General features: G+C 33.8%; 1 protein-coding gene across 1 annotated transcript in view; it reads left to right on the top strand.

Annotated features, from left to right (window-relative positions):
• Positions 1 to 20,835: 20,835 nt before the first annotated feature.
• The window catches only part of GlyT (Glycine transporter), a 48,343-nt gene continuing 47,033 nt past the window's right edge, over positions 20,836 to 22,145 (top strand). Inside the window, exon 1 of the mRNA XM_088225732.1 lies at positions 20,836 to 21,450. Within this exon, the coding sequence (XP_088081858.1) occupies positions 21,397 to 21,450 (54 nt within the window). The 5' untranslated portion in view covers positions 20,836 to 21,396. The remainder of the gene's footprint in view (positions 21,451 to 22,145) is intronic.

The following is a 22,145-nucleotide window of genomic DNA, read 5'->3' as shown; positions in this document are numbered from 1 at the left end:
ACTTTTCATCCCGAAAAAACATCTCACTCCCTCGTGAAAACTATTATTGGATGAATTAATTCTTAGTGGAAAATAAATTAATATCAAAACAGAATAACGGTGCTACGTCGCTATAGACTAACTGATCGTCATATCAATTTATTTTGTGTAGTTTTGGTTGCATTATTTTGAGGGACAGATTCTGTTTTATTACATTTTGATTGCTCCGAACAATAAACAAATATTCTGTGGCCCAAAGGTGCGATAATTCTAGGTGTCCGAAAATATAATCAACCGAGGCCCGAAAGGCCGATCAACTAAGGCCCGTAAGACCGATGAAACCAGGGCACAATTTTCTATCATGTTTTCTAGCATTTCTTATATGTTTTCTGCAAGTACGATTATAAATAAAAATAGTAGAATTAAATACAAATTACTTTGGTGATTAAAATATTTTTAACTGAACAAGAATACGTACTAATCTTAATAAGAAATTAATAATACTTTTAGAAAAGAAAAATTACTCAACCGATATTACCGACGCAACGACGATGTGCTGAATTTTCTATGATATTTATAGTTATTAATAATATAATATGTGTATTTCCGCACAATTTTTATTACAACACCTTTTTTTCAGTGGTAAACGCCATTTCATGGGGATTAGGCAATCAGCATGACACAAGATAGAAAAATATTACAGTTCCGTGCTGATATTCATTTCGAAATACTTTTTCAGTACAAGTTTACCATAAACTAAAGTGCAGGTTGACAAACTTGACGTTAGTTTATGGTGAACTTTATGTTGATGAAATGAACATTTGATGGCCAGTGAACACCGCACGACCGCACGAGCCAGCACAGGTTGCACACTGCACAGTGCATGCTGATAGTTAAGTACACAGACTACAGATATCTTGTTAAGTAGGTGTTCTCTGTTGTCGATAGATGATGCTCTAGTTTCGTTATGACCCGACCTTGGGTAGACAGACATCCAATCGATATAGCTGAAAAGTCCTTTGGCGGCTCGAGGCTGCTCCAGTAACTAGCAACCTGTTAAGTTGAACTTCACTTTTAATTTTTATTGAAAACATGTCTACGTTCCCTCAACTGTCACTGCCATAATGCAATAAATGTTTTTCTCGATCTGTAAAAACATAAAATCAAACCGTTCTTATTTTGAGTTGCGAAAATATAAACATTAGGGTTTTAAATATAAAATGGCGCTGTTTTAGAAATTTAAATATTTGTCGCATTTAATTTGTACAAAAATTGTATTCTTTTACAAATTGACACATTTTGTGTGCTCGTAATAAATAATATTAAAAACAATCATTTTAAGATATTCAGCAGTATTTTGAGTATGTCCTAATCTATATAGACATTTAGATATTTAAATAAAAATGTAGAACGCTCTTGGGAAGGAAATACATAAGTCAAGGTGTACAGAACGCATTTTTTAAATTTGTTTATTTTTTCATCCATATATCATTTACATAGAAATATAATCACAAAAATACACTTTAGAAAAATACATCATAAATTGAAAAAAATGCCCACAAAGACTTCAGCGCCTGAGCGTGGGCCATTCTTTTTTTAATTATTAAAAAGTTTATAGCTCGTAAATATGGTATAAAATGACAATGAAAAGAAAAAAAAAGGAAAAGAAAAGAAAAACCAAATTAACATATGCTGATGATACGAAAACATGATTTCTTACATTTCCTTGGATTGTTTGAAAGACCGCTTTACGCACTATGTAACATTCATTCATTTAAAAAATAAGTGTTTACGTTCTTACGATTTAGCCATATATTTTTATTTTGTGGGGCATTCTTTTCATTTACTTTTTTTTATAATTAAATCATACAAATTTATTTGGTACTCCCAGGAGTTACAAAAATTCATTAAACGTGTTGTAAGTAATCCACTGTAAGAAAATGGAAATCATGTTGTGATAGAGCGAAATTTGAGTCTAGGATCTCTGATCTGTGAGCCCGCGACACTAACCGCTAGATATTTTTTCAGTTCTTCCATCTGTTTATTTTTGTGAAAATCATAAGCTTTGTAAGTGTCTACCATTCTATATTACCTTCTCAACGAAGTTCTCCGTCTCTTTTGAAATACATGTTAACTTTGGGATACAAGGATGAAACGATGGCATAGGAAAAAGTGATAGTTTTTATGTTATGGAGATTACTAACAGGTATGCTGGACCTTTTACTCAAAATGTATGCGTGCATGCACGAACGTTTGTGTTGATCTAGGAGCATAAAGTTGCATTTTGTTTGGTTGTAAGTGTGTAGGTATCTAGGTAAATTAAATAATATATTGATTGTGGATGGATTCGAATATTCAGAAATCTTTTAGAAGTCTTACTGTGCCGTGATTATAATGGGAATTTATTACGGATTAAAGTTGTTTCTTGAAACCGTTCTAATTCATGATTTAAGTACCTAAATAGTAGGTACACGCTTCTTGTATACTGCTCGCCAGATAAGAATGACTACGCTTACTTAGTAACCGTATTGTAAAATATATGTTAGCGTAAGCATTCTTATCTGGCGACGACTTTATCTGGGGATTTTTTCTGAAGATTTTGAGTTATCGCTAGTGGGGTTCTTCTCATCAAAATGTGATTTTTAAAACGGTTTTTTAAAACAGTTGTTTTGATAACGGACAGAAATTGTAACGGTTTCACAAAAACGGTCAAAAATCAAACTGTGTTATGGTCCCGCGGCTAGTATCGCGGATTCACAGATCAGAGATTCGAGGTTCAAATCTTGCTCTAAAACAACTTGATTCGACCGAGTTATTTCAACTCGTTAGAAATATCCCCAAAATATAAATATTTGGGTTACTCACGAAAATGCAAATATTCCCCCTTTAAACGAAAAAAACTCCGATGTATACAACACTATTTAAAAAATATAGGTTTGTCTTCACAAATTCATTACAACTGTTAGAATGAATGTAAACATTGTAATTGTTGGTTGCGGAGAATTCGACAAACGAGAATAAAAGGTCACATTCTCTATTGCGCTATTGATAAAAACTCCGAGTTTTTAATTAAGCAGATACCTGCATTTCTATAGCAGTAACTGTTTTCATTTACAAAGGTAAGCGATGCGGAGGCGAGGCTATACATCATCATTAATATACACTGGGAGTTTTATTCTATAGCATATTCGGAGTTTGGAAGTAGCTACTGCTTAACCAATTTTCCAATCCTCAGTGGGATAAAGCGGGGTAGTAAAATAAGAGCGCAGAATAAAAAACCCTTATTATTTGTTCCATAACGTTCGGTTGACAGGCTGACTTACCGGCGATTTCTAGGTTGCTTTTCTCGGTGGCCCATCGAAGACTGATACATAACATATAGTGGGAATAACTGTTTATGAAAATCGGAAAAATGCATTATTTTCATGACGGAGATTTTCTATTATATTATATTTACGTAATCGATAAGAAAATAAGTTACGAAAATCTCGCCAACCAAAATAATAAATTGACTAGCTTGCAATAGGCAACTGTTACATGCTAGAAAATTCGGTTATTCGTGCCTCATGTTAACGGCCCTGCAGGGTTCGATCAATCGACCCTACGGATCTTAGTTAATCGGTCTTTGGGGCCTCGGTTGTTTCTAATCTCGGGCACTAAGAACCCCTTCATATACTTCCGGATCATTAAAATTAGGGATCTCGATATTATTCGCACAAGAGAGATCTGAGATGAGAATGTACATACTTTCTGCGGGGAATAATAATTGTTTAGTCGTTATAATGATCTCGATAATATTTGCGGGAAAATATTTATTATTTGCACGATATACATTCCAATGTTTGAGTGAGCGGCTCGATTGGCGATAGTAATGAACTCGCTCGCAACTGCGATATGAGAGGAGCTAAGAATGTACTAGAATGAGTCGGCCCCTTGTATGATATTAGTAGACAGCTAGACCCTAGCGTAACTGAGTTAAATTATGAAGATATCATTGTGCCCAGAATAAGCAGATGAAAGCTAATACAGGTAGATAATGGAAGAAATCATACAAAAATGGACCTTTTGCATTATTCGCGTTCGCGACAGATAAGGGAAACGCGCAATTCGGGTTCAAAATCGGGTTGTGGTCCTGTGGCTAGTATCTCGGACTCACGGACCGAAGGTCCGTGGTTCGAATCCCACTCTACCCCATCATGATTTCCATTTTCTAATTGTGAGTTATTTACAACTCGTTGAAAATGGCCCTCAAAATGAAATATTCGGGTTAATCATAAGAACGCAAATATTTATTTAAAAAAAAAAAAATTGGTAGCATACTTATGCATTATCGTTGAATGCAGCCCTGGTGTAAATAATTAAACTTAGTAACAATGGGTTCATTTTTGTGTGACTACTTTTAAAAATATTTTACTCTATTGGGAATGTCCATGTATTATATGTCAATGTACAGAGTTAAAAATAATATACTAGTATAATGCAATTAAGAATTCATAACGTTGAATTTTGAAAAAAAAAACCTACAATGGCTATAACTTTGGTGCGTGGAGCATTCTATAGATAATCTCCATCATCATATTCTTGTTTTACCCGACGGTGCGTAGGGCGCTGTATTGATACACTAAACGCAGCATATATCGATCATCTTGTACATGCAGGTAAGGTGGTTATCCTTACGCTCGGGAAGCATGAAATATTGCAGTGTAAAACCACCATTCTAATGGATATTTTAAATAGACTTTTCCAGAAGTCAAGCAGGCGAACATGCCTAGCACTACACTATAAGGCGTACTTATATTCATTCGATTACCTTATTCAGGATTTTTACGTAAGACTAGTCATCAAATCGAAAGCACTTGTCCAGGATTCTGGTTCCATTTCACACAAATACATATATTCTTAAACAGCCCGGACACCATTGAGCTATAATATAAAGAGATGATACTCCATACAGATCCGAGCTAAAATGTAGTCCCCAAAGGAAAGGGAATGACCAGCGGAGGGAGTAAGTATCGCTACGTCATATCACGTCGACTTTGGCAGGCAAAACAAGAAGTTCAGTAAAAACCACGGACTATTTACATCAGTCCACTGTGAGTTCTATTCAGTATGTCGCTCCCTTCCGCATACGCGTCTTCACCTTTGTTTATCGTTTCACTATACGCCGACTATCTAAACAGGACAGAAAAATGAGATTTGAGTACTGGTAAAATATTAATAAGACGTTTTTTAACATAAAAATGGCTATTTTAAACAGGTATTGATTATGATAAAAACATTACTAACCGATGAAAGGTTATATCATCGCTTTTTCTATATTTTCCAGATCGATTTGTGCAGTATCTTAGCGTACGGCATAGGCATTTTAGTAATTGCGAGGAGACCAATGTTTAAAAGTAACCGGAGAATGCTCTCAATAGACTAAAGTCCGTTCTATCAAACATGTGCTAATTGACCGCAGGTTGAGGGACCATATTTCGAACGCTCATGTTTACTCTAGTTACATACCTCAATGCCGGACACAGAGACTTGTAGATTGTTAGAGGTTTAGGCATGTTCGCTGGCAACAATAAACATAGCTACATTATCTGAACAACCACACATCCTGGCCGAGCCATTCCACGATAGTCTCTCCTATAGTAAACAGCTCGGATCACTTATTACAATAAATGAGTATACCGAATATGAGGTTTTCACTCATTCACTCACTCACTACATAGATCAATCGATGATAATCGGTTGATTATTTCAAAATCGGTTACGTGAATCACTAGTGAGAGGCACATAGATGTGAGAGGCTACAGATTTTGCCGGGGGTGGGATATGTTCTCCTCCCCTAACTCTTGATCCCCCCTATCGATCGACCCGCGACTGCCCCCAGTCCCCTCACCCATGTCCCTGTGGTGACTTAATACTGAAAAGATTGCGCAGATCACGGAAAAAATACCCTTTTCAATAACACATTTATTTCCGATAACTTGAAATAAGAAAAAAACCAATGGCTACAAATGTTAAAACCGTAATAAAGACATTTTTTGTCTTAATGTTGTTTTTTTCAATTAAAAATATTATTTTTTATCTAAATTTCCTTAGCCGCAGCTTGTGGTGCATAGGGCACTGCATCGGCGCTCCAATTGCAGAGTATCTTGATAACTTTTGTTACATGGAAGTTTAGGTGATCATTCTTACTGATTGCCATTTCAGGAACGTTGTGCAGTGTGGAACCACCGAAAAAAACTAGTGTTTCACGTACTAGTAATAGTCTTTTTAGCAATAAACCCGCCAAAATGCACATATTTTTCTACTTGAAGTTTTAAATAAAGTTATGAAATGAATGAATGAAACAACTACAGCACAACATCATTATACTTAAAGGGGATTTAAAGAAAAATAATTGAATAAACAAAGGAAATAACAAGTTCAGTCAGGAATACAACATATTTAAGAAAGAAGCGAAAAGTTATATTTATAATTCTTTTTTGTGCAAGCAATGACTGAAAACACACTTAATTATTTTTTTTTGTGATTTATATTTTATTCTAAAAATATTAATAATTAAAATTACAATAAAGAAATTACTGTAAGACGTCGCTCCTTGTTATGTACACAAGAATAGTTTTTTTCTTTTACGTAACGGGAAACGTCAATGTAAATATATATATATATTTTCTTTATTCAGATAACAAATTTAAATACAATTTTTACATGAATTAAATACATATATTTATAATAACGTTTCCCATTACGTAAAAGAAAAAAACAATTCTTGTATACATATTAGGGAGTGACGTCTTACAATAGTTATTTTATTTTATTTTTAATTATTAATATTTTTAGGATAACATATATAAATTACAAAAAAAATATATTAACGATGTTTTTAATCAGTGCTGCACAAAGAAGAATTATAAATGTTACTATTTCAGTTCTTTCTTAAATATATTGTAATCCTGACTGTACTTTTCATTTTCTTTGTTCATTTCTTACAGAAAAATATTCCTCTGTAAGTATAATGATGTAGTTCTGTGGTTGTTTTTAATTTGGGAATTAAGATATTATTACCACCTGTTCTAGGGCGCGTACTAACGTTTTGTGACCTAGAAACACTACTATTTATTTTGTCTTTATGTATTTGAAGCAAACAATTCATTTTATACAACAATTTTATATCTAAAACCTTCAATTATTTAAATAATTAAATAGTGGGAAAAGTAGACGGATTTTTTCAAATAATTACTTTTAGTATTTTTTCGACCGGTAAAATATTTGTTTTAAAAGCACCCCCCCCATCTGATTATTTCGTACTGTAATATGGATAGGGCTAATGCAAAGTAAATTGATTTCAAATTTTTCGATGGTTATATATTGCTTAATTATTTATTTGCTCTTTCCATTTTATATTTTTATCAATTGTTATGCCTTAATATTTTAGGCTTATTTTTAAATTGCTGCTAATATATTAAATTTATATAAAAAAATATATTTAGCAGTAATATTGTATACTTATTATTTTTAATCTAAATAAACTTGAAAATATAAAATAACGAAAAACAAATATTCCTAAAAATAAACAGATTATGCGAAAATAAATTCTGACTCCGAGCGAGTAAAGAATTACAGTTTTGAATGTGAAAAGAGCCAGAGTCTAGGACGGGCGTTTTTGACATGTAACGAAAATTATAAAAAAAAGCTTGTCAAACGCTACTCCCTCGTTGTCCAGTAATAAATAACCCGCTGACAAAAAGTAATAATATTAACATGGACAAATTCCAACTGTGATGGAAAACATTTTTGAGAAGGGAATATGGAAGCTTAGGCATTTACAGAGCTTATGACCTGTCACTGGCCGGTTTGAGTGGCCACTTTTTACACTGTGTAACATTTTTGGACAACCTCGAAATATTTTAATTAAACCAACTGGTCCAAGAAGAAGCTTTAAAATCGGAAAATTATTTTCAGGCGTTGCCTAGTATGTGAAATAATTCGATCAGATGAGTCTATTCACAATAAAGGTTTCAGCTCTTTTACTTCACTAAAATCAACAGATGTAAGAATAGAAAAAAATATGGATATTTAAACATAGGCAAAATGGTGAATGTTACAACGTGTGTAAAGTCCCTGTAAATGCCTATACTTCCATATTCCCTTCTCAAAAATGTTTTCCATCCCTGTTGTAATTTGTTAATGACCCCCAAGGGGGTGAAATGTAGTCTTTTGTTAGCAAACATTTGGACAAACTCAAAATATTTTACTTAATTAAATTATATTACGGACACAAAAATTGTATGCGCTTACAACAAAAGACAACCGTTTACTGTCGATGCCACGATACCAAAAAAATCTAGCACTAGAGGGCGCGAAATAGGAAAAGAAAATATAACTTTAGGCGTAACTACAAGCTTATATGAAAGTATTAAAACATTTAAAAACTATATGCGCTAAGAAAATAAGGCAAAGTTTTTTTATAAACAATTGACATATAAACACATAGACGCGCCCTATGGAGTTAAATATTTTACAAAGTACTGACACGAAAATGTATATTACTGAGTTCGTTTATTTACAGCTGCTGCAGCTCAATCACAAATGACTATCGACGTGCTAATTAGCGGCGTGATAACAATTTTTCACCGTGGTTGTTTATCGTATGCGCGGTCACAATGAAACATCCGTGAAAGTTACCGATCGGGATTATTATATTTTTTAATATTGTCATACTTTAACCTGATGCTTGGCAACACCTAATATTAAATGTCAAAATTAAAAATATTTACGTTTCGCAACGCATAACCCGTCACATATTTGAATGTTACCGGTGTAAATATGGAAAATATTCCTAAACTGTAAGTAAAATAATTTTATTTTATTTTTTCTTCACAATTTATCATGCTATTTATTTGTTTTAAATCAAATTGAGAAAGCAATTAAACGAAAAAATTGTTGAAGGTATGAACATGATAAACAGCAAACACGTTTTATTTTCTTTGATTTTACTAGGTAGTTTATTATATTATATTATATTCATATATCTTAAGGCATTTGGTGGAAGAGTTATTCTATATATATATATATATATATATATATATATAGTTGGATAATTTATATAGCGTCATTTTTGTGAAAATCACCTCAAGGGCTTTTATATGTTAAATTTAAACAAACCGACTCGAGATTACACGCGCGTTGACTTTTTTGGTTTGACCACAGATTAATAGATTTGACGTTTGACTACGAAACTTATCTATGGCGTTTTCCAACGCGACCGCGATAACTTCAGCGTTTTCACAATTGTTCGTTGTGATCGCTCAAATACTTAGCACGTTTTTAGCACGTCGATAGTCATTTGTGATTGAGCCCCTGGGCTGCATTCAACGATCATACATAGGCTACCAAAAATTGAAGGATACTCATTTTTGCATAAAAAAAGTTTGTATTTTAACGTTAATAATCAACATTCGTTTTTGGTGGATCCTAATCAGATTGTTTTCTCAAATTCTTTATAATTTGGACCCATCCATTTCATTTCACTAGGTTTTGAGGAATGCAAAAATAATGTCTCTACCTTAGAGAATAAAACACGGTCTACTTTTGCCGTTTTGAAGTTTAAAATACAGAAATTATCGCAATTATTATAATTTTATACACCATTTTAAAGTCCACTTTGTTTTAATGCAAAAAATAGCACTAGTCCCATATCCGCTATTTTAATATGTGTTTTTATTATAAAAATAATCGTTATTTTACAATCAAAGTTTTTTACATTTAAATTTTATTTATTTATGAAAAGAAAACAACAGCCATTACAACAAAAAATAAATATTCACAAATAAATCAAATTTATAGGCCAATTATAGTTTTCTATACATTACTAAATACAATGTCAAAAAAAGAAGAAAAAAAACGTACATTGAAATGGCCACTCCGTATCATTCCACACGTAAAAATAAATAAAATATTACAATATTAATGAAATAACAATAAAAAAAATAAAAAGTATTTTGTTTAATCGAACTTAAAAATCCTTTCGCGGGCGGATCCATAATAATACGGAGCTATCATTCCTTCCCTTTTTCTTATTTCAAACAAGAGAAAATAATTACAATATTAAAGTGCAGAAAAAAAAAATATTAGGTAGGTACAGTTAATAAATAATCTCATTTGGTTAAAAAGTTATGATGTTTTGGAAATTGCAGTCACAAAATCTTGTTTCCTGAACATTTCATTAAATGTGACTACCGTGGTTTATCCTCTAAGGTTATTCACATTTATCGTATTTTAAAATATTTCAAAAGACGTTTTTGCCCTAGAATATTTCATAGTCCCTGAACCGGTACCTGAAGCGTAAGACTGATCATCTTACCTTCATGTAACAAAAATGATCAAGATACACTGCGATTGGTGTACCAATGCAGTGCCGTATGCGATATTAGGTGCGGAAAGGAAATGATGATGATGATCAGTGCACTCCTATAAGTACGAAGAGCTTTGCAATTGCGCCACTAGGCGTAGTTTAACGTATACAAAAAATAACACATGTTTTAATATTAAGAATTCTTAATAATTATAACACGTTTTTTTACTGAAATCGATATATATTTCCTCATTTTAAACACATTTAAAGAATATGCTAGAACCCTAATTGAAAATATACATTATAATTTAATCTAACTGTACCTACCCAATATTTATTTTTTGTACACTTTAATATTGTAATTATTTTCTCTTGTTTGAAAGAAGAAAGGAGGGAAGGCTGATCTGGGGTTACTCCGTATGGATCCGCCGGCGAAAGGATTTTAAAGTCCAAATAAACAAAAACTTTTTATTTTTTTTAAATTGTTTCATTAATATTGTAATATTATTTTTTACGCGTGGAATGATGCGGAGCGGCCTTTAAAAGGTACGCTTTTTTCTTCCTTTTTTGACATTGTATTAAGTAGTGTATAGAAAACTATAATTGGCCTATAATTTTGGTTTATTTTTGAATATATTTTTTTGTTAAACTAGCTGTTGTTTTATTTTAAAAAATAAATAAAATAATAATTAAATAAAATAAAATTAATGGTTTTAAGCTTTGTTACTCTGTTACTCACGAACAAATATTTATCAATAAAAAGTAACACAACCCTTACAATGTTTATCCGAAAGGTTTTTACACGCTTTCATGACACAAGCAGGTATTTTAGTTTCGATTCTAAATGTCACGCCTGGCTGCGGTCGAAGAACGACTAAATACGCATTGGGCATGACTGAGCGTTTGGGTATGAGTTAAGTTATGTTTGCTTTAAGATGGTGTAAGTAAATAAAGTGTAACTGTTAGTTTACGTACTATGTAATATAAGCTAATTTTAGTTTTTTTGAAGTGTCATCTTTTTTAAGGGGATGTCTATAAGTATTAATATGTCAATGCTGTAAACGTTATAAGTTGCCTTAGCTATAGGCACAATGAGGAAATTCACTGGTTATTTTTTAAATTTGTTTATAGATTACAAAAGTAAGCCAAAACAAATGTAGTCTTATAGATCGTATTATAAATAAAGCCTTTAGAATCATTTTGAAAAAAAACAGATATACGAGGGTAAAGTCGATGGTAAATGAAATGAAATTATTAACATATAAACAAAGAATATTTTACAATACAATGATATTTGTTCATAAAATTATAAACTCTAATAAAAAAACAGAATTTTGGAAAAAAATTGATCGGAACCAGCATGAACACAATCACAATACTAGAGAAAAGAACAAAATTAGACTTCCATTTAGGAAAAAGGCAAAGTCACAAAATTCAATTTTATTTAAAGCAATTAAAAAGTATTACGAAATGGAAAAAAATATTTATGAAGAAAAAAACATATCAAAATTTAAAATAATGGTCAAGACATATGTGATAAACAATTTATAAATTAAATATATTTGCAATGTTATTATTAGAACACACATAACAATATGTATGATATGTGTGCCCTATTTTAAGATTTAAATAAATAAATAAATAAGCGATATGATTTTTTAATTTTTATTATTTTGAAATTACTCTTCGGTAAGGTGTCCCGATTGGTGAGTTGGCTTCCCGGTAACCGGTAATCTATCTCAACACTATCATTGATTTATTTAGGAGAATACCTAAACGAGACTATTAATCCGGCTCCTGGAGGACTGAGTCACCGTCTCAGTTCTCACTGGAGTAATTCTCATTTAGCGCGTCCTTTTGCTTCAGCAGACCGAAGTGTTTAGGTGGCAAAGTTCGGGTGAGTAGCCAGTATTGCGGGGTATAACGCGACCCCTTGCCCAGGGCTACGGGTGAAGACCTCAACGGCTGTGATGGCGGAGATGAAGTGCATCAGTGCATCGGAACAGGCGGAAGGGGCACAAATCTTCTCTCGGGCCACCCGGACATACTTCGGGCCATGGGCTGTTGGAAGGTTCTGCTGAGGATGGCAACGGATGGGCGTCACGTGGCAACCGGCCGTAAAACAGAAACCGAACAACAAATCTCCCAGTCCGACGTGTAGACTGAGGACTACCAGTTCTGACCTCAAATAAATGGGACATACAGCAAGGAGAAAGAAGAATGACGTCGTTCAAAGTAGTTATTATTTTTTTCATACGTTTTAGAGAAACTTTGCAATACAATTGAACGTAGTTATGCAAAAAGCAGCCAGCCATAAGAAAGTGAAACTGAGATAATGGCAATTTTGTGAAAAGGTGATTAATCATGTCTACACAACAATTGGAATGTTTTTGGCTTAAATAAATGATAAACAATGAAAACATTAGTTTTTTTATACGACAAACAAGAATCTCATTATATATTGGACCAGTTTTAATGATTTTTAAAGAACCATAAGAATTTTTTATTGCTGTGGGTGTTTTCTGCAAATTGAAAAATGTCATTTTTGCAATCGAAACTATTTTCAGAAGGTGATTAATATAGTTTTTTTTGTATGAAAGTGGACTGGCTGTTTTTAGGAGAACATAAAATTGACCTTACTGTACCCGATAACACTAATTTCTTATTTTTTCCTAATTGTGGACTAGCTGCTTTCTGCATAACTACGTTAAATCAAGTGTTTTAATTTTTACCGCGCGTAAGAAAACGTTTTTAATATCCAATTATCCGTAGATATAAAACTTCCTCTTCAAAAGGCTTACAGGCATGTTTACTTCAATTTTTTCCTAATAAAAGAACGTCAAAAAGCTAATAAAAAAGTTTATTTATTCGGTCATTTGTTTAAATTTTCATTGATTTTGCTTGCCGCGAGTAATTTTCGCATAATAAATCTTAATTAACTGTAATATACAATGTCATCCACACAAAAATAATAACAAAGGTATACATAGTTAAATGGCGGTCTTATTACTACTAGAAATTTCTTTCAGTCTTACCAAAACTAAATACAAAATTCAATAATAAAAAATAATTTTAAAAATTAAAAAACGTTTAGAAAATACAAAAATTATAAATGATTATGGTGTCTATTGTTTGCATTATTTATATTTTATATATTTTAATTTATTCTATAGCGTCTTCCAAATATTCGTTTATAGTAAACAGACATATTTATTTACACTTATTTGTTTATAAATTTGTATAAACCAGTGTTAGTTGTCAGTTAAATTCCTGACGATGAGGTAGTAACCTCGAAACCGGTCGAAGTGTAATTTAAAAAAATAAAGTGGTTTATACAAATTTATAAACAAATAAGTATAAAATCTCACACCACAAAGTGAAAAATGTTTTTGATAACAATAATACACATTTATTTATTGAAAAAATCCTTTTAACACTCCTGCAAATTTTTCAATAAAGTTTATTTCCTTAACTTTTTTGGGGAGCTTAATATATTTTTTTACTGTTAGGCATACGGGTCCTCTTTGTATAAATGATTGTTTCGCCAATGAAATTTTCAATTTTTTTTATTCCTGGTATATAGAGTGAACCAAATGAATAATTTTATTTTCTGTCGAACGCAAACTAGTATTTAAAGGGTCAGTCTAGGATAAACAGAGGAGCCGGGCGGATGTTGCGTCGCTTGAGTTATTGTTGATACATCTGCCTACAAAAAAAGGTGTTTTTGTGAATCGTATAAAACACTCAACTCACTCGTGCTCGTTAGCCTAGTGCCTCAACACCGAGAGGGTAGTAGATTAAAACCATTGACAAAAGTATTAACAGAAAAAACTATTGACGAGTGGCAAATTAGGTGGGATGCATCTCTGGCGGGGCGCTGGACGCGTACATTTTTTCCGGACATACGAAAAAGACTGAGCCTAAGGAAAATTAACCTGAATCACTGTAATGATGTAATAACGGTCAAAATTATATGACCTCGTACTAGTGAGAGATCCTAAATGTATTTGCGGGGAGCCCCGTCAGACAGCTGAACATATCCTATGGCATTGTCCGATTTTAGATACTGAAAGGGAAAACATGCTGAACATCTTGACGGAGGTGACAAGGCCGATGTGGAATCCAAGCTTATTGGCTAATCCAACTAACGTTAAAGCATTTTTTCATTTTGTGAGCGAATGGGTGGAAAAATGGGAGGAACTGGGTAAAGGTCCACCATGAGTACTAAATCAGTTCAAGATAAAAGGATACATACTTGTGTACTAGCATCGGTTGTCTGAACTGAACTCTTGTCTGTCCGAGTTGTTTTTGTCCCATAGAAGGGAAGTGGTAAATTACAAATCTAAATAGTAGACTAACTCGAGAGAACCACGCGCCGACCATGCTCTAGGACCCGTTTCGTCTGCTCTAAGGTCTGAGAGATTGTTAGGACGATTAGAGTCTTTGCTTAGGATTGATTCTACTGTTGGTATTAGGATAGTGGTTTTTGCGAGGGATCCAGTATTATGACGAGAAATAATTTTGCCTGAGTTCAATAGGGATCATGCTAGGTTCTGTGTTAGGATTTTGCCAGTAATGTCTTGATAATTTGATGTTCTTCTGTGAGTTGGTATAGATACGTATTGTTTTTCTTCTGTTGCTTGAGTGCATGTTGTATAGGGCAAATCATTCTAATGTTTCCTATATGTATTCGGGTTTTGTGTCGTTGTTTGATTTGTTTGTATTACTACGTTCTTTTTTCTTTCCGAGGCGGGATCTGGAGCATGCGGCCGCGGTCTCAATTTGGAACTAACACTGTATTCATTCACTGTCATACTGGGAAATGAGAAAAAGGTGAAAAAGTGAGGAGGACCATGTGATAATACTTCAGTGAGGGTTATAATAAAAGCTTTTATAGCTGGGTAAGCTGTGTTGTTCTTTTCGCGGTTTGATTGTAAAGAAATATTAAATTTTCGCTTAATTAGTTTTTAAAAAATTGATAGTGATATGCGAAACTGAAGAAAGACACAAGTCTTTATGAACAGTTTCGGGAAAAGGGGTGGGTGCTTTCATTGTATCCTAGTGCCTCTTCTTAATATGAAATAGCGCTGCCCGTGTTTGTTGCATACGCAGAGGGTGATTATTTTTCAGGGCAATTTCCATAGCGTGTTACGACACTGTTTCTGAAACTGAGGCAAGAGGCAGGAGCTGTGTTGTAATAGCAACTTAGTAATTAGTCAGCACAATTAACTAAGTGCACGGAGTATCTCTAGTCCCTAGTTCCTGTTCCCTAGTGATAAGGTTGTACTGAAGTTTATAAGGCACCTACCTAGTATTTACACTTTGCATGTAGGGGAAGTTTGGGTAGCCCCGGACACCTTAAAAAATTGCACATAAAATGTCTGTTTACATTTTACTCTTATAACAAAATTAGGAACTTATTTAATCACATAAATATGAAATAATATAATATTAAGAAAAAAAAAGTCAAATATTTAATACGCATTTTTTTGGCAACACAAAAGACGAATACTAAGAAGTAAATAGTGTCCTAAACGTTTTTCGGCCTAACAAACGTCACGGTAATCTTTGGTATTTTTTATTATTAATATTATAAAGTAATGCCTAGTAGGAGAAGACCCGTGCTAAGGCAGACTAACATAATAAACGTTTATTTATATATTTCCATATACATACACACACACGTGTGTACACATATAAAGATACATACACACATCCATAAACATACATACACGCATACATACACATACATACACACATACATACACACATACATACACATACATACACACATAAACATGCATATATACATACATGTACATACATATATATGTACACACATAAAGATACACTCACCCACATACACATACGTACATATATATATATATATAAATATATATATATATATATACACACACACACACATTTAAACTTTATCCTTCTTTTCTTTGTATTGTAAAGTGTTTAAACTGTCGTTGATACAACTAATAATATTACGTATCTTGCAATGTAGTTTAATAAGCTTTCAGTTTCTTTTCTTCCTAACTTAATAAGCCATTGTTTTATTTTATTTTTTGGCTAGTATTTACATCGGGTTGGGTGAGTAATGTATACTTGAAGCATCAAACACAGTCTTCGTAGGCTTAATCATTGCACTTGTGGCATTGAATTCAGTCTTCCTCAAAGGTTTCTCCACATACGATGCATTTGATCTCTTTACATTGATTATATTGAACAGCCTGAATAATTTTAATTAAGTTTTTAGGGCCTTACTTTTCTTTTTTGCCTCTTGGTCCTTTTGGTTACCCTTATTTTTCTTTCATTCTTCAACATCCTTTTTATATGGTGAAGATGTTAAAGAACTCACTCTGGGGAGTCTTTCTTTTGAGTATTTGTTTACTCTCGAGAGGGCGCATTTAACATAATAATTTATTATTAACAAAAAATTAATTTTATTTCACCATAAAAGTATACCGGCGCACTACTAGAGCCTGTAGTAAAAATTGTAATGCTATATATTTTGTTTATTACCTATATTATTACATTCCGTTTTTTTTTCCAATATTTTTATAAAGCGACTTGTTCAGTACATAACACGTACTTTTAAGGCACTAAAATAACATAATAAAATATTATTTAAGTTTTCTTTTTGTAATGTTAAATTCCTATTTTATACACCTAATTCACGGTTTGCATTTTTTGTAAATCAATAAGTAGAAAACTATAAATGGCCTATTTAGTTGCTACATAACTAAATATGCTATATAAAGCTGTTGTTTTCTCAAAACAAAATAAAATTTTAAAAGTATTACGTTAATGTTTTATTTAATATTTAAGTGTCCGGGGTTACCCGCCATCCGTGGCTACTCGGACTTCTCCTATATATGTTTGAGTGATTAGTTCAGTCGTTTAATTTCGCAAAATCTACCGATAAAATAAATATAGAATTATAGTATTACAAGGAAAGCATGCATTAAGTTTATAATATATTTAAGCATTTATTGGTTAAAAAAATGAATAGATTATTCATAAGCAGGTATCTAATACATGTGGTCCACCTCGTAGTCAAATTGAAAGCGCAAAACACCCAGGCTTGAGAAATATCACATCAAATTTTTGTGATCTCACCAAGAATCGAACCCGTAACCGTCCATGCGTGAAGCAAGCGTATTACTTATCACACAATGGAGGCCACCTTTAGTCCGATTTAGCATTGAAATTCTTTTGTCACAACATGATACGTTATTAGCTTCCTGGATTGCGTATATGAAGCGTTATTAATATTCCAAAAGTTACTTAATTTGATTAGCATATAGTAGATTACGGCAAATGAAAAGCTTTAGGCCCATTTCATACGTGTTGTCTAAATTTAGACGACACGGCAAAATAGAGTAGTTTGACTTTTATTGTATTTCAGTAGATAGATGGCTAAGTATATGTAACTTTTTACAGATTTTGAAGGAGAGCAATTCTAAAGGCTCTGAAAAAATAGAATTTTAGTTTAAAGGCTTAGTTCTAGTGTCACAAGATGCATTGAACATTTGTTGCTCCAAAATTTTTTGTTTACACAAAATGCTAAAAAAATTTTTTTTTTCCAGACTATTATAAATAAGGAAGTTCAGCCTCACTGGAAATTGGATATAAAAATGTTTTCTTAAGCCCGGTAAAAATTAAACCATTTAATTGTACGGCGAAGTTTTTTAAAAATGTATGAAAAATATAATAAAAAATATTTTGTTAAAAACGAACTACTTTGAACGACACTAGTCATTCACTAGTTCATATGAATCAACCAACGCGCAACGGTAAGAGTGATAAGGTAACTTTGGACGATTTTCGTATTCTTCAAGCGGATATATCTAATATGAGTATGGGGAAGGCGAAAAAAAATGAGGTCCAAAAAACGATTATCGATTGTTTTTTTAAATATTAAAAAAAAACTTTATTTGGATAACCAAAAGCTATATTTATCTTAAATATAAAACAAAATAAATTACAAATAAGCCAATTACAGGTTTTCACGAGTAACATCACAGTGAGTTAAAAAATATTGTTGCACGGTATGGTAAAAAATTTTGAGATTCTGATGAGCATTTGTTTTTATGTTCCTGATAATCAAAACATTTAGGTTTGTAATAAAAAATTTTTAACGAACTTCCCATTGTAATTTATTATATTAATAAAAGACGAGTGATACTTTAACCCACGAATTTGGAATATCCAGTGACCGGTTTTATCGCTTTCGCGACATCTTAAAATATAGTGTACTTTTTTGTATGGAGGAATACGCTGTAATGTAATCGGCTAGTTTCATCGTTCACTGAGAACGGGCTGGGGGCTGGGCGCATTTCGTAGATATTTTTTTAGGAAGATATAAACGGTGGTGGTAATTTATAATAAATAAAAAATATTTTATTTATTTTCGCATATTAACTATAAAACATTATTATCGTAAGTCAAATAAAATGGTAAGCTGTGAATAATCGCTTAATTTGACGATTCGCTTCTGATACTTTGCCATCTTTACACTGTTTTTTATATTGATTTAGTGGTTCTTCTTCCTAGTTGGTTCTTCATGACTGATGATCGTGACCACCATGTCGTATTCTTGAGACTGCAGTCCTCCACTTCTGAGGGCTGTCACAAACGAAGGGCCTGTTGTAGTTTTTATCTGGTCCGACCAGCGGACGGAAGAGCTCTCTTGCCCTCTTCTTCCCTTTACGCTGCCGATCCCAAGAAGCTTCGGCAGGCAAACTTCCTCTCTCCTTGCGAGGTGACCAAAATATTGGAGTTCAGTTCCTGTAGAATGGAGACGTTTGTGCGTCTCCTGCCCTGGGTATTCTTAGCATACGCTTCCAGCACCACATCTCAAATGCATCTATACCACTATTGCAACTTTTTTAACTTTCAGAGACAACAGCTGGAGGCATGATGCAGAAGTTTGGGCAAGGAACTTTGTGACATCGGATCAGTGACACTTCATAAAGAACTCACACTTCAGAGGTAGTATTTTACATGGTCAAGGTAGTACAGGACATTGGTAAAATAAACCAAAGTAGAAGACAACATGCAGAACACTCTTCTAGTAGAACGGAGGGCCTGTCGATGACTGTCAACAGGCCGGCCCGCTTCTTCTGAAGAGTTTTAAGTTATTTCCTCTTCGCTAAAGCAAATGCTAGAGAAGTTCCTGATTGGTCCACTTTAGAAAATCCCTTCTGATCTCAACATTTAAAGATAAAATAGAAGCTTATCAAAAGCGGAAAAATCATATTTAATGAATTATAAACCTTGAACATAATACGCAAGATAAATAATTATTGACACTTCCATATAAAAAAACACATTGCAAATATTGCGGTTGTTATTGTTTATTTTTCCGTCCCATATAAAAAAAATTAACAGGATTTACTGGCAAATGTCAGAAAAAATTCTGCAAAGAGAAATCGAGTGAAGATTATTCGGCCTCATGGTGTTCTGATTCGTGCGTTTGACTAAATATTAACGAAAACAAATCATTTTTATACAATAAAAATCAATCCAATCGATGTTATTTTGTCGTGCCGTGTGGATTTTTGCGATCATAAATTAATATAAAATCGGCCTAGACCGAATGGGAACTCGATACTCATTTAGGTCGCACAGTGCCGCACTGATTAGCGCTTCTTCAAACGACGGCTACCCGCAAAGGCCTCACGGCGAACCAAGTTGTTTCAACTTTTACGGATTCCTCTCACAATCACAACAGAAAATAATCATTTCCTCAACCATTTTCTAGCTGAAATTTTACTCCCTAGGCATGTATCAAACGTAACATTGTAATGATTGTTTCCAATCGTATCGAAATAATAATTTATTTATTTAATTTATTAAGGTACAAATAATAAACAGTTGACATTGGTGTTCAAAATTGTTCAATTTACATATTCAGACTGGTTGTTTGGACGGTCAACTGTGCAACTGGCGAAGAGGGTTCGATTTCCGCCAACGCAGTGGCACGAAAATCCAAGAAATATTTGTTCACAATAAGGAAGTTTATTTGTTTTGATAAAGTTCGATTTAAAAGCGTAAGAACTATCTTATTTTGATATTTAAAAATAAAATAAAATGGTAAGGCCAAAGAAGAAGGCGGCCGCTTTTTTACACGCTTTAAGAGACTTGCCTCATACATGTAGGGTTTTGAGTTCGATACCCGGTGAGATAAAAATAATTCAATGTGATTTTTCTCAGGCCTTGGTGTTCTGTGCTGTAATTTATCACTGTGATTGGGCCTCTTGGCCCGTTATGGTGCAAACAAATAGGTCAAAAAAACGAATCATGTATGTAATTTCACAGTGATAAATTTTTCTCCTGTAGGTGATTTTACCGTTTTGAAATTGAATTAGTTATGTTTTCCGAGTGAGATACAGCGCATGGGGATGCTGCGTGGGCGGGGGGGTGGGGGCAGGGCGCCGCGCGCAGCCTTCCCCCCTCGCTCCCCTGTCCGCCCGGCCGGAGCTCCGCCCGCAGCACTCCGGCCCCGGCCGCTCCGTCGTCGTCACGCGCGCCGCTCTCGCCTCCTCCCGCAGCCCTGGGACCAGCCCGCGCCGCCGCCGCCCGCCGCCCCCGCCATGGGGCCCCCTCCCCAGGGCCCCCGGAGACAGGGACCCCGCTTACACCGAAGACTGTTTTAGAAACGCGATATCGACTGAAAGGGTAAATTCGAAATACCGGAATTGATTAAAATGATAATAAATATTTATTCGCACCAGCGCGCGACCCGCGACTCGATACTGACCCTTGGCGTCGGCGTGCCGCCGGACCGTCACCAGGGTTGATTGATAAAAAAATCGGCGCGAATTTTCGCAAAAGCTTTAAAATTGACCTCGAAGGAATTATGATATTTGGATAACCTTTACTAATTTATTCTCGAAGGTGCCGCGAGTTGATGTTTGACATTGACACATATTTACGATGGATCAATTAGCGATAGGCGGCTAAAGGGACACTCAGGTGCTACATCCGAGAAGGTGGACATTCCTCCCATGCAGTCTTCAGCGCAGATATACTACTGACGGACCATCGCCACCATGGAGAGACCGAGCTCCGACTCCAAGATAAAAGTCGACCTAGACATGTGGGATGTGAGTAACATATTTATTTACTCCAATATTATGTGTAAAAAACAAACTGGAGCCCGAAGCTCGTATTTTAGGTTATCAGGGAGAGCGGTTTCTGGATACCGCTGTCGATACTTTCACTAACGATCCGAAAAATGCAATCTTGGGACGTCAACTCATTCATAATTCAAATACTTAAATACAAACACAGCGCTGTGCTTGATTTTTAATACCCCCCAAAAAAACACAGCTGTTTGAATATAATGTTCATTTTAAGCAATGAGTCATTATTAATTACGGCTACCCCGACTTGTTGTTTACACATTGCAAGAACTTTTGCCGCAGATTGAATTCATCTAGTTATAAAACTGCTATTGCGCATTGGATAATTTTCAGAGAGAATGTTATATCAATTTATTGAGTGAATCTAGGCAATATGATGTAACATATTTTTATTAATGCTGGTTGTTGAATTCATGTCCATGATCGGTATAAATTTTGATTGCATATATATTTTATGATTTGGTAATATTGTAATGAATCGAATTTGGAAAAAAAGTCATGTATCTAGAAGGGGAACGAGTATTTATTTCCGTTAAAAATGAATAATTTATTTGTGAATCATATTTATTAGCTAGGATTTGGAACAATGACTGCCATTTTGATGAATACGTATCGTATAAAAATAAATTAAGTTATTCATATCTACTGTATTTAGG

Source organism: Micrasema longulum, unplaced genomic scaffold (assembly GCF_059751315.1).
Source record: "Micrasema longulum isolate JH-2025_06_02 unplaced genomic scaffold, ASM5975131v1 h1tg000383l, whole genome shotgun sequence".
Taxonomy (NCBI): Eukaryota; Metazoa; Arthropoda; class Insecta; order Trichoptera; family Brachycentridae; genus Micrasema; species Micrasema longulum.
Note: the sequence above shows the minus strand (reverse complement) of the source record. Positions and strands in the feature narration are given on the sequence as shown.